Source organism: Myotis brandtii, unplaced genomic scaffold (genome assembly GCF_000412655.1).
Source record: "Myotis brandtii unplaced genomic scaffold, ASM41265v1 scaffold475, whole genome shotgun sequence".
Classification (NCBI taxonomy): domain Eukaryota; kingdom Metazoa; phylum Chordata; class Mammalia; order Chiroptera; family Vespertilionidae; genus Myotis; species Myotis brandtii.
In genome coordinates, this window is record NW_005368148.1 from 2,666,670 (window position 1) to 2,680,927 (window position 14,258).

Here is a 14,258-nt window from a genome sequence, read left to right on the forward strand (position 1 = left end):
GCCTACGTGGATGAAGCAAAGACATACGCAGCCGAGTACACCCTGCAGACCCTGGGCATTCCCACCGATGGGGCCAGCGCTCCCACTGCAGCAGCTGCTGCCGCTTCTGCGGCTGCTTTTCCAGGTATGAAAATATTGGGCCAGAAAGGGCACCCTGCAGAGAGTGTCTTGGAAACCCTTCTTGGTACCATGGACTCATAGAGTTGTTTGTAAACTCCACCTACAATAAATGCGATTTATACCATGGGTGACCAAAAAGAATTTGCCAGATAAGTGAACCATTGAAGTCTGAGGCAAGAGAATAGAGCTGGGCAGCAGAGTGGGTTGGGTCTAGGGCCATGTGATCTTGAATGAGCCATTCTCTCTGCAGCTGATTTGCTTTGGTTTGGTTTTTACTTTCAGTAAGAACGTTTGGAACTACCTATTAACAGCTGATGTTTATCTGAGCTCCTACCATGTGCCAGGCACTCACCTAAATCTCCAGCATATTAGTACTTTAGGTTATCTCAGTAATGCTCACCACGCCACAGAGGTAGGTTCTAGCATAATGCCTGTTGTATAGATGAAGAACCTGAGTCCTGGAAAGATTAAGTCAGTTGGCCAAGGTCAATCAGCTTTTAAGCAATCCTTGCACTTCCTCCCCAAATCCCATCTTCAATTTTACTTTTGTTACTTTGATTTATGAAAGATGTGTAGATTACATTTTTCTTAAATTATTTTAAGTCAAAAAACTGTGGGGGGGGTGAGAGAGTCAATATGTGCATAATCAAGCCTCATTTTATCTGTTCTATAACTTTTGTTCAGGACATATGCTGATTGCTGAAAATAAAGTCTATCTGTAGATCAACAAGCCTTCAGGGTCACATTTAAAGACTTTTCCGCATTTATCATATACCTACAATAAATGCTGATAATTTAAAAAATGAATCTTCTAGAGAGGGGACCAAATTTCTTTTGGAAATATTTTCTCAGCATTCAGTTTGAATAACTCCATTCCTTTTTTTTTAAGTAATAAACGTTTATTTCTTTTCCCTTAAAAAATTTCATTCTGACTTGTCACTGTATCCAGATACCCCCATAAGCCCAATCAGAGAGTTCTGACTAGACCTGGAAATATGGCATTCCTATTGATTGATTAATCCATACATTGGTTATATGAAGGTGTGAGAAATCTATACCCCACACATCCATATCCTTGGGCCAAATCTCACTATTTTTATTTCCCCAAAATTCTGAATAGATACTCCATTCTGGCAGGTGAGGCTGAAACTAATGCTTCACACGTGGATGTGACCCCAATTCCAGCTGCCACTACAGAGGGCATGGTCTCCCCTGGGCTGTACTAGGGCCACCAACCCCGGAATTGCATCCCATAAAATAGGGTATTGATGTCTGTGCACTGGGGACATGGCCAGGACTTCTCAGTTCCTGAAGAAAGCTGAACCCCTGTCTTGCAGAAAACTGTACCCCAACAACCCCTAACAAATGTAATATAAAAATAAATGAGCCAATGTCAGGAGAACTTTAAAGTTTGCTTCACATTGGAAAGGATTTACTTTTTCCCAAGAATATCGTATCTTATCCATACTTATTTGCTCCTACAAGAAGCAAAAAAATTTAGGGCATGACTGTGTCTTGGGAATACTTAAGAATTTAAGAATCTCTCACAACTTTATAGCAGGATCAAGCTTACTTTTTCCCAAGAATATCGTATCTTATCCACACTTACTTGCTCCTACAAGAAGCAAAAAAATTAGGGCATGACTGTGTCTTGGGAATACTTAAAAATTTAAGAATCTCTCACAACTTTATAGCAGGATCAAGCAGAGAATAATAGGCTTCAAGGGAAGAATCTGTTTAAAACACAAATACTTTTGCGCCTAAGAAATTAGCCAAATTGCAAAAGAAAATTCAAAACACCTAAAGATAAAATCTATGCCACACACACATATGCATGCATTACTTACTTACTTTAGATATTCTGTTTCCAAAATCATGAAAGTAATTGTTAACACATTTCTCATATCCTTGGGAAATGCACCAAACTTCACTAGTGCATTAGTCAGCATTACTGCTCAAAGTGCAGGAGCCAAGGAGTGGATTCAATTTTTTTTAAAAAAATAGTCCAGCCAGCTTCCAGCCACCACCTCCTGAAAAGCCACCAGAAAGAAATCAATGTGTCTGGGGGGTCGGGCAGACTTCCACAGCACATAATACAAATGGGCTTTTGTGGGTGGCTTTTTTGTTTTTTGTTTTTTTATCAGATCCCTGTTTATTGCTTAATTACTTTCCCTTTTTCTCATCATCTTTTACAATTTTTGGATCATCTCAAATACCCAGTTTTGCTCTAAAACACTAACGGGTTAATAATGCTTCAAGATAAGAGCTGCTATGCTCTCTTCTTCAAAAGTGATTACTAAGCAACTAAACATAATACTAAGCCCTAGCTGGCTTGGCTCAGTGGATAGAGCATCAGCCTGTGGACTGAAGGGTCCCGGGTTCGATTCCAGTCAAGAGCACATGCCTGGGGTTGTGGGCTTGATCCCCAGTAGGGGGTATGCAGGAGGCAGCCAATCAATGATTTTCTCTCATGATTGATCTTTCTATCTCTCTTTCCATCTCGCTTCCTGTCTGAAATCAATAATATGTAACACCTTATAAGTCAAAACTTGGCTTGCAGGGGGGAGGGGGAAGGTGGGAGGGGGGGTGAGGACAGGCATCCAAATACACCAAAGGTAGCTTGATGGTAGGGGGAAAAGATGCTATTTGCCCTTCAAGGTTAGTTCTCATTGTGGGAAGGCTACTTAAGTATTTGCTTTCATGGTGCCATGCTATAAAAACATGCTAAAACTGTAAATATTTATCCTACTGGTCTACCCACTCCCTACACATACTTCCCAGGTGAAAGCAATGTCTTATCATTTCATTAAGGTGGGGGTGGGGAGGCAGCAGAAGCAGACGCACCGAGCCCCATCCCCCATCCCTGCCTCCTTTATAAATTCTGAGACCCTCTGAGAAAGCTCTGAATCCCACACTTTCCTCCATTCAGCATCCTATTAAGTTTCTGTTTCGTGGACCCTGTCGCCCGGGTTTCTAATTCTCTCAGAGTGAAGTGATTCTGCCACAGGTGCTGGACCTCAATTGGAGGAATGCTGCCCCCTAAAGGATGAGTCCCCTGAGAGCACCTTTTAAAATGCACAGATGAGAATAGGCACATATTCCGAAAGGAAGACGGTAAGCCCGAGGGAAGCAAACGGGAATCCCTTTCACGCAGTTTTCTCTGCCTCCTCCTCCAGCATATGCCGTCCCTAGCGCAACTGCACCCGTGTCCGCGGCCCAGCTCAAGCAAGCAGTGACCCTCGGACAAGACTTGGCAGCATACACAACGTATGAGGTCTACCCCACTTTCGCAGTGACCGCCCGGGGGGATGCATATGGAGCCTTCTGAAGATATCTTTTTTTTATTTTAATAATAAGACACAAAACTCTATCTAGAAGAAATAAACCTCTAACTCAGTCCCCTAATGATCACACGTAATGCTTTTCTTCACGTGATGCCCTTCCTGAGACGATAGTTTCTACTAACTGTGGAATCGCGGTAGGAGAATATGATTCCCAATCCAATCCGATGTTAAGGAGCCTTTTCTCTAACCGAAGGCTAAAGAGCCACTGCCCCCAGGTGGCTCTCTCGCGGTTGCTGAGTGTCTTGGGAACACATTTACGAACCCTGATGGAGTGGAGAGAGAGCTTTTAACTGACCTTTCCAGTCAGGAACAACAGAGAGCCAAGTCAACCCCAGAGTCTTAACCCTGGCTTGCACCTGCGTTTTGTGATCCCCAAAGTCACCAAAGGCAGAGGGAAGGTGGGAGGATGCTTTTCAAAACATGCTCTCCATTACCCGCTAAGTGGAGTGTGTGCACAGGCTGAGGCTTGTGAAAAAAATGTCCAAGGTTTGATGAGTCATCATTTGCAGTCTGAAAATTCCGCCCAGTCACTTTATCATAGGTCAGCATCTCCCTGTCCCCTGCAATCCCCGGGGACTTCCTGGAAATCGATGTGATATATTGCAGACCTGGTGAAAGCAACCCAGGCCTATGGTTTATTAAACTCATTAGCCCACCTCTTTGCCCCTAGAACTCCTGCCCTTCCCAAGCATCCCCACAAGACAATCATCCTTCCGACCTGAAATGACTTTTTCTTATTTTAAACGTTTGATGTGTCCATATTGGTTTATTTTCATTTCAGTCTTATTTTGCTCTTCTCCAATATCTTAAAAAAGGAAATACCACTTATAAACTATCACCTATGATACTTTTAGCTATTTGGCAAATTGGCTGAAAAGTCATTTCAAACAAAGCAAGAAATAAAGATTTACTCTTATTTCTTTGACCTTTTTGCAATACTCAGGCCACCATCCAGCTTCAGAGACAGTTAAAGTAACTTGGTTCAGCCTTGGACTATCTCACGCGCTTATATTGAATCTACCAGGAAGTCCTCTACCTTCCCTTCCTTTTACTCCCAATGAGCATCAGACAGCTTCGGCAGAGCTGAGTGCTGTGGCCTTGGAGCCGTCACAGGAAAACCTTACCTCGTCCCTGCTGATTAGAGGCTGATTCTCCAGACACTCAGCAAGGGTGGGATTTACCAAAAGCCCCTAGAGTCGAGGGCCTCTTCTCCAGGAACATCTGATGGGGGAGGAGGATGCTACAAAAGTCAGAATGGAGAGGAGTAGAAGGCACTACTCGTTTGCCATCCTTATACGCGATTGCTTTTTGTTCCAAGCAGAAATAACCTAATTCCAACCACCCAGTACCCATTACTACTTCTCAAGTTTCATCAGTGATTTAAGACACAACAGTATTACAATTTCCATCTTTAAAAATCCCTTGGCCCTTGTAAAATTCTACAGGACTCAAGGGAAAACACAGGTACAAAGGCATAAACAAAATATCAACTCTTGACTGGAATTCTATGATTCAAAATCAGGCCAGATTCCAATCAAAATCAGATAAATTCCAAAAACAATTAAAAGTCCTTGTTACCTTTCAGTTCTGTGAACTCCAATCAGATGTCAAAGGCCTCGATGTTACAGATGGAATGTTGAAAGGCCTTTGTTTTTAGCTTTGTATTTCCCTTCTCAGACGCCCTAGGACAGTGGTCCCCAAACTTGCCTACACATTGGAAACACCTGGAGGAACTTTCAAAGCCAAGATCACACCTCATACCAATTACATCGGAAAGTCTTGGGGTCGGTAATTTTGACATCAGTATTGTTTTATAAAGATAAGGTGATTCCAATTATGCAACTAAGTTTGGGAACTGCTTATTTTTTTTTCCCTTTCTATTTCATGTTTGTTAAGTAGAAAAATGCAAGAAAAATTTGTCTAAATTAAAACAAAATAGCCAAATCATATTTTTACATATATTCATCTTATGAAAGTATGAATTTGAATATAATGCATATTGGCTACAAACTAATACTTGGGTCAAGCTAATTCTAAAATTGAGAAAGTGAAAAAGTTCTCCTTAAGCAATGTGTAGGTCCAAATTTACACTTCCCCACAGACCAGCTTTTATACTCCATGACAGTAATTGCATTGGGGTCAGGCAAATTCCTACTCATTTCAAAAAAAATTCCAAGAGCAAGAGTTGTAATTCTCTTTAAAGTCTTTTAAAATGAATGGAAAGGGCACTCTGTATGTCTAACCACTGCAAAATAGAAGGTTTCATCCAGAGGAATTTTAATTTAATCAAAATGAACAATTAGTAAATATAGGAATCTCTTTATGAGAAAAGTCATTATTCCAGATTAAATTATAAATGTTAAGAGTAAAGACTTAAACATACAATAATACAAAAATATCAAGAAGATTACCACTGGAACCCCAACTCATTACTTTCTTGAGGAAAAACATAAGTATTCATGATATTTACATCCTGAGGACTGATTTTATTCAAGTAAGTAGATGTGGCTTTATTTTTTGCTGAAATGTTACTTCATTCTAGTAAAAGCTAGAGGATACTTCAGATTCTATTAGAACATATTCATAGAAAGTGTCAATGTGTCTACCATGTCATATGTTTGCATTTACTTTGCCCACGTTAATTAATGTAGACCAAGTCCTGCTATAGTTTCTGAAAATTTAAAAATGGGATTTTGAAAACCAAGTGTAGAACCAAAGGTTTCCTTTGCATGGTGTTTACATTTTTGGCCTTCAGATATTAGAACCTACTTAATACCTATCATACTTGTGTATCAATATTCATTTTTCAGTTATTTCTTACTTTATTGCTTCCTAGAAATAAATTTTCATAGAAAAAATTAAAATGAGTCAACCAACCAAGCAATAATAACAAAATATCCAAGCAAATAATTTAGAAACATCCAGTACATTAGAACTGGGTTTCTAAATATTGGTCATCAATAGCTTACTGAGAATTAAAATCAGGCACTGTTGCATAGGAGGAAATGGAACAGCCGTCAGAGTAGATGTCTGTTTTCCTACCTATAAAAATGCTGCTTCTTCTCAAATTGCTATACTTCTCTACCAACCCATTAGTATAACTAGTAGACCACCTTTAACTGCAACAAAATGTAATTCTCTAGGTGACTAGTTTTCCCCTCCTACTCCTGCCCAAACCTGGTATCATGCCAAACCACACTATGTTTGTGTAACAGCACCCAAAATTGCTGCTAGAAAGCTACCTCATTTAAAGAAAGTAAGCTGCCAACAGGAGCTAAGAGACTGAAGAATGTCAATCCCACTCAGGGTTGAGCAACGTCTCTTGTCTTTCTGGTGTGACAATACATCTGGGTGTGCCAGGACAGTGCTGGCTTACATCTGTTGCCCATGTTATAAATACTTACAATAGCTCCTCTTACTCTCAAATGTGTCCAGTGTAGATGAAAAATTATACAGGGACCCCTTCATTATGGCCCTTTAAAAAAATGTTGTAGAATTGGCTTTATTCTCCCCAAAGCAGACACAGCTTCAACTTAAGATCCCAGCTACTCCTTTTTGGCCGGGGTAGGAGCATAGTGAACAGAGAGAGAGATGTGTCATCTTCTCCCCCACGGTTCTCCTCAATCCACTCCCCATCTAGCTGTCCCTCTACCCAGTCTTTGCTGGTCCAACTTTTCCTCCCACTGCCCCTGGGCTACAGGTCCTGAGTTCTGCCATCAGGGACAGAGCTAGCAGCCACAAGGCTAGATTAGGCAGGGGACAAGATGTGAAACAGCTCTTAGGGACATGTTCTTAGCCTGTCACAACCATAGGGCATTAGGAGATTCATAAACCATTGGCTGGTTCCTTTCTTCCTTGAACTTAGCTATTTATACCCCAAGCCAGAAAGGACTTCCTTCAGCTTAAGAGAAATTTAAAAGACTGCAAAATTTTTAAAAAGGAAATAAATATAAAGATCCAGAGGAGCCTTAAAACATGGATTTGTCATATTCACATACTAATTTATGATGTTAATGAGCAGATCCCCATGCTTTTTAATCTACTTGAAAGCATTTTGGTCATTAACTATCTCTGTTTCCTAAATATACTTGTGTTTATAAAATTCAAAATCTATTTCACAAGCCTTACCTATACCTATATTTTTTGGCAATAAGTGATTTGCAACAAAACATACATACTTTTTTCAAATGTAAATTTTATTTAGATACTTAACATTTGCTACTATAATTCCTAAGAGATCTTTGGGCGCACTGGCTGCAGATAAGTCTATTTAAATCAGCCCATCATGATCACTGATTTAAATATTTATTATAATTATTGGTATTTTTATTCCTATTCCTTTATGAGTTTTTTTTCTGACTTTTCTGGCTGCAATATAACCAGATGGGTTATCCTCTATCTTTTAATGAAAAGCAAACTGTCAGCAAAATGCATTTCTAGTTTCTAGGTATTAATTTCTTGCTTGTTTTCCTTTTTGTTATTATTGACTTTATTTATGTGAAGTTAGTTAGCTGAGGCACCAAAAGAAAGATACAAAAACAGTATTAAAGAGTATGCCTAAAGCACTTATTTTTATACTTTGAGTACAATGTTTTATAGAACTCTGTGGTCTATCTAAATATACTAAGTAAAATTACAACATTCATTTATTGGGAAACTGATCATTAGCTTGGAAGCAATAAACATAATGGGTACCATGGAATCATAAATCACATGAAATGGGCAATAATGCAATATTGTAATGACTAGTGTAATTCCAGGATAGCAAAATGATTGCAATTGAATTGTCAAGTACTATTATAAAGTTTTAAAAACTAATAACCTGAGTTGCTGATTTATTTTTTTCTTTCTTAAAAACTAAAAGTTGACTCTTTTTGAGTAAATACTAAATATTAATGACCTATCATTGCGATGTCCTTTTGGTGATTTCTTTACATTTCCATCTTTTATAAAAGTCCACTTTGGTGTACTTTCTGAGAGTAGATGTCACTGAATAATTAAATGCATTAGTTTCTAATCAATAAAAAAAATAAGAGGAACACTCAGAAACTAAAAATAAAGAGAAAACATGACTCCAGAAAGGTAAGTGGGCTCTGAAGTCAACATTGACCCTGGTGAGGAGGGCCGGGGTGTGCTGACCCCTGGTGGACTAAGCAGAGGTCAGCAAACTATCCCTCAAATACCAGATTCAGCCACGTGTTTTGTTAGCCCTTGAGCTAAGAATTGTTACTATATTTTTAAAGGACTGAGCTAAGATGTTTTTATTTTAAAAAGTTCTTTAAAATTAAAAGGAAGAATTTGTGACAAAGACCAAAGATGTCCCAAAAGCCTAAACACTTGCCATCTGATGCTTTTCAAAAAGCTTGCCAACCCTGCACTAAGCCAACACCACATATTTTGATTTCTGTTACAGGTAGCACCCCACTTCTAGGTGCCAAATTCTGAAGTAGCTAGGATTAGGTTAAGCTGCCAGTGACAGTACCCAAAACACGAGTGGTTTAAATAAATAAGATAGCATTTTATTGTCCCTTGTCCCGAAGTCCCAAATGGCAGAACAGTGCCAGTATTGTGCTTCAGAGTGTCATGAACAGAGGGTTTTTCTTCTTGTCACTTTATTTGCGACAAGATAATGGCATTTACATTCCAAAGCGAAGGATAGAGGAAGGACAAAGAAGAGGAAAGGACAACAACTAGCTTTCTGTTAAGGAGATTTATTGGAAGCTGCCATACAACACTAAGCTTTGCATCTCAGTGGTCAGAACGTAGGTACATGGCCACACCTGGATGCAAGAGTAGGTGGAAAATGGGCAACCTTTATCTGGGCAACCATGAAATTTATTTTTCTATGAAAGGATGGAAAAAAATGAATATTGACAAAAACTAGCGCAAATACCTGCATCACAGGAAAGATGTGAGGTGAAATGAAATAAGGCACATGAGATAACCTGGCACTGGGCATGGCCACACCTGGATGCAAGAGTAGATGGAAAATGGGCAACCTTTATCTGGGCAACCATAAAAATTATTTTTCTATGAAAGGATGGAAGAATGAATATTGACGAAAACTAGCACAAATACCTGCATCACAGGAAAGATGTGAGGTTAAATGAAATAAGGCACATGAGATAACCTGGCACTGGGCTCGGTACATGCTTGATGCCTATGAGTCTTGGCTTCCTTTTACCAACTAAAAGGAAACTGTCAATTTACCTTAGAATTTCTCGAAGTATTGTCACCCATTGGAAGTACAGCTATGGTAGAGTCCAGTCCACTGACCCCACCTCCTGGTATTCACACCGTGGTATAATCACCTCCCCTTGAGTGCAGGCTGGACCTAGTGGCTCACTTCCAATGAATAAAATGTGGGATGTCCCTTTTGAGATTAAGTTATAGAAGATTATTATTTCCACCTTGCTGGGTCTCCTTGCTTGCTCGCTCTGATGAAGCCAGCTGCCATGTTGTGAGCTATGCTATGCAAAGGGCCATATCGCCAGGAGCTGAATGAAGTCAGCTGCCAGCCAACAGCACGTGAGGAACTGAGTCCTGCCAACAACCATGCGATTGGGCTTGGAAACAGAATCCCCCTCAGTAGAGCCTTGACAGGCTGACACAGGGATTGCAGATTCTGAGAGATTTTGCAGCACAAGACCCTCCTAAATTGTGCCTGGATTCCTGCCCCATCAAAACTGTGAGATAAGTGTTGTTCTTTTCAGATGCTATGCTTCAGGATAGTTTGTCATGAAGCAATAGATAACTAATACAACAGTGAAACCTTATAAAGTTACAGTGAATACAAATGTGTGTATCATCTGAGAGTCACTGAAGCTGTTATGCAAAATCGGAAAAACTAATTCAATTTTTGATTTTATAAATAACTTGCTGTTGTTAGTATATAGGATCATATGCCCAATACTAAGAAAGATAAAGCCAAGGAAGTTGGATATACCTCATAGGAGGCATTCAAAAATGCTGATTGAGTGGAAAGAAGAAAGGGAGGAAGGGATGGGTGAAGGGAGGGATAGAAGGATGGAAGAAAACAAAAAGTGAGGTGGTAAAGACTAGGGGTGGGGGGCTGGGTAGAAGCAGGGTAAAGGAGGGGGGGAAGGAGACATCTGTAATACTGTCAACAATAAAGTAAATAAATAAATTTTTTAGAAAGAGAGAGTGAGAAAGTGTAGGGTAGAAAAGGAGAAGAAAAGGAAAGGAAGAGAAGGAAAGATATTAACTTACTTCTATTCTCACTGAATTTCCCCCCTTTCCAGCACCTCCCTCTGTCTATCACTGGTTCAATAAAGAGATTCCATGCAAGCCTTTCTGGCTGTGGTTTTCCAAAAGCTTTAGCAATTCAAGGAATTTATAGGGTTTGGGGAGGGGGGAAGTAAAAGAATGGGAGTAGAGTGATCTGTAGTAGGGACATAGTATCATGGAGAAGCAAGGGAGAAAATGCATGCCTTTGTCCCCAAAATAGAATGGGGACAGGGAGAGAGAAAAGGAAGAGATGGATAAAAAAAGAACATAGGGAATCTGGATCCTGCTTCCCAGCAGCATCAACCATAAGGTATCAAGCCCTCAGGAAAGAATGGCTGTAGAGCGAGTTCAGGCAGCCTTGAATACATGCTCATGCCCCCAAGAAGCAGGGACTTCTCAAAGGAAATGAAAGGGGCTCCAGGGACAGAGGCATTGGCCTTCTCAGAAGTTATCTCTGTCACCCATGAGTGAGGACCTGCTCCTCCATTCTCACTTCTATGTAGGATACCAAAGACTGCAGCACAAACCTCAGAAATGGGAGGCTGAATCTCAGCAAGTTTTTGTTTTTACCTGACTCACAAGATGAGAGCTTCGTCATGAATCAAGTTGACTTATAGAACAATCAAGTGTGGTTGCTTTCTTTCATGCTGATTTGTGGATGGAGACCTGTAACTCTAGCATTCAAGGTCCACTTCATTATTGTTCTTTTAAATCCCATGCTACCTCCCAGGCTGGCTAAGAGCACAAGCTTTGGAGCCATTCAGAACTGAGTTTGCTTTTCCAATTACTAATGGTTGGGAACTTGGAAAAAATAATTAAACTGTTTCCTCATTTATTTAAGAGAAATAAAATCTCTCTTTTTTTAAAGAGAAGTGAAATCTTACCATTTGCAACAACATCGATGGACCTAGAGGATAATATGCTAAGTGAAATAAATCAGACAAAGAAAGACAAATACTATATGAGTTCACTTATATGTGAAATCTAAAAAAGAAAATAAATGAACAAAAAAACCAAACACATATAGACACAGGGTGCATTTTAATGGTTGTAGGTGGGTGGGCGGTTAGAGGACTATGAAACAAAGGTGAAGGGTGGTAGCAAATTGGCAGTTACAAAATAGTCATGGGGATGTAAAGTACAGTGTAGGGAATATGGTGAGCAATATTATAACTATGTATGGTGTCAGGGGGTACTAGACTTATTGAGGCAATCACTTCATGAGTTATATAAATGTCTAACCACTATACTGTACATCTGAAACTAATATTGAATGTCAACTGTAATTAGGAAAAAAGATTAAATAGACTTTAAGGAGACTTCCAGTAAGCTTTCTTAAGAACCTTCAAAATGTATATCAACTAAAGAGATAAGTATAGCTCACCCTCCAGATTTTCAGTCCCCAGGAAAGGGACCACATCCTCCCCCATATATACAGGCTCTAAGAACAAGTGCCTTACGAGGTAAAGTGTTTTCAAGGGAAACTTGATTTACTCTTATCTCGGTAAGCCCTACAGGCCTGCAAATCTGCCAACATAATCCCAGAAAATAACCTTCTGTTGTTCTGATGAGAACACAACCAGGGAAATCTGTTTGAGAGATAATTACCCTCTCTGACCTGTTCTTTCCAAAGGCAGTGGGTAGAGTGTGAGCAATAATAGCCCACATCCTCCATCTGGCAGCTATGAAAATTTAAACTCGTGTGTGTGTGTGTGTGTGTGTGTGTGTGTGTGTGTCCGGTTACATTATAACTTAGTACTCAGGGTGAGCTCTCTTGGCTTGCTTTTTCTGATAAGAGCTGGGATAAATCATGACCCTTGGCTTGTCTCACTGATTTCCTGTTAGAGGTTGTGGACTTTATTGTTAGTTTAATGTGTCTCTGCTAAGTGCCTTGGGAAACATGTTCCAGTGTTCACCGTAGTCCCATCTGCCAACCAAATTCACGTGATAAAACATTAATGACATTAAACACCCAACCTACTGCTGAGGCTAGTGATTGGACAGAGCTCAGGGGGGAGCCATAGTCAGAGATGAGGCTTCTCATCTGTTTCTGCATAGTAGACATTTCCTAAAGGTGTGTAATCTTCATGTATCTTTGAGGTGCTTGGCTCAACCTAGGAGTCAAGTGACCTGAGTTCTAGTCCCAGATTTACTACCAACTTAACCCGTGTCCTTGGTCCAACCATTTAAGGTGTCTGAGTAGTTGGTCTCCTCTTCTGTAGATGAAATCAGGTGCTCCACATACTATCGCCCACCAGGTGAGTAACCCAAATGAGTAAAAGGCCCAAACAGTGCTCTACAGAGTAGGTAGGACACAGTGCAATGGCCCGTCTGCCTAAATGCATTCAAGTTCCATTATAACGGAAAAAAGTAAAATGTGTGCCAAACAAATTTGGCCATGGCCTGCAGTTTTCAAACTCTGGTTCAAACTCTGAACCTCAAAGATCACTGAGGTCCAGTCTAGCTCGAAGAGCCCAAGATCGTCCAAGCCAAGGGCACTGGACAGTGAACGCGTGGTAGCTTAGATCAAGTGTGACATCCAGTGGCCTCTCTGGCTAATAACACTTAGAGACTTTCACATCGCCTGGGAATCCTGACCTCTTAGGCACTCAATCTTGCTGGAAAGATTTCAGTTGAAGAAAGGGAGCTGAAACTAACAAGCATTCTCCACTGGGCTGCAGGCACTGTGAGAGGAACTTGTCCGTATTTCCCACCCACACTCTACAGTCACTGTCAGACCGATATTATTATCCACCAAAGCGGTTAACTAACTTACCAGCTAAGTCGCCCAGCTTGCAAGTAAGAAGCTGTAAATACAGTCTGACTCCTGAACCCATACTCCATCTATCATGGACTTCAAAGACCATGTTTCCAAATTTCTATTTTCCAAATGTGGAAATTGGTCTGAGGAAGGTTAAGTGATGCCAAAAAGTTAACTAGCTAGGGAAAAGGGCTGAGGCTGGAATTCAAGTCTCAAAGAAGATGTACCAATTACTTTTTCCATAATTAAATTTCCCTAATGTAAATATTCTTTACCCCCACCAAGGCCTCTGAAACACAAACTCTGATAACAGACACCCTTTGCTTTACTTCAAAGAAAAGCCCCACTCTGACAATTGGAAGATTAGAAATGAGCTTACTAACTGCTTTATACGAGAGTTTGCTACAGAAAGAAGACAAATGAAGAAATAATAATAATAAACTTGAATGTGTAGGTAGTACCATCAGTACAGCGGCAAAAAAATCTGACACACTTTAAGCTCCAAAGGTTTCACTCTTTACAACCTGACATAATAATTAATGTCCATAATGATGACCCTGAGTCACTAAGAGCAATTAAATTATTCTTAGAATTCTATGTTTAACCAAGTAAAGAAATATGTATTCTAATGTAGAAAGATTGAACATCCCAAATAATAAGAGTGAACCTTTTCTGGGCAGTTAAACAGCTTATCTCAAAGACTGGCTTTGTTTTGCCACATTCGAACCCCTGAACACAATCTATGGCATATTCAGATGACATTTCCTACCTGGCCAGAAATTCTT

The 14,258-nt window shown here is 40.1% G+C and overlaps 1 protein-coding gene across 1 annotated transcript in view; it reads left to right on the forward strand.

Annotated features, from left to right (window-relative positions):
* Positions 1-4,348, forward strand: part of A1CF (APOBEC1 complementation factor) — a 77,810-nt gene extending 73,462 nt beyond the window's left edge. Inside the window, exons 11-12 of the mRNA XM_014547455.1 lie at positions 1-124; positions 3,297-4,348. Of these exons, the coding sequence (XP_014402941.1) occupies positions 1-124; positions 3,297-3,448 (276 nt within the window). The 3' untranslated portion in view covers positions 3,449-4,348. The remainder of the gene's footprint in view (positions 125-3,296) is intronic.
* The last annotated feature ends 9,910 nt before the right edge of the window (positions 4,349-14,258 follow it).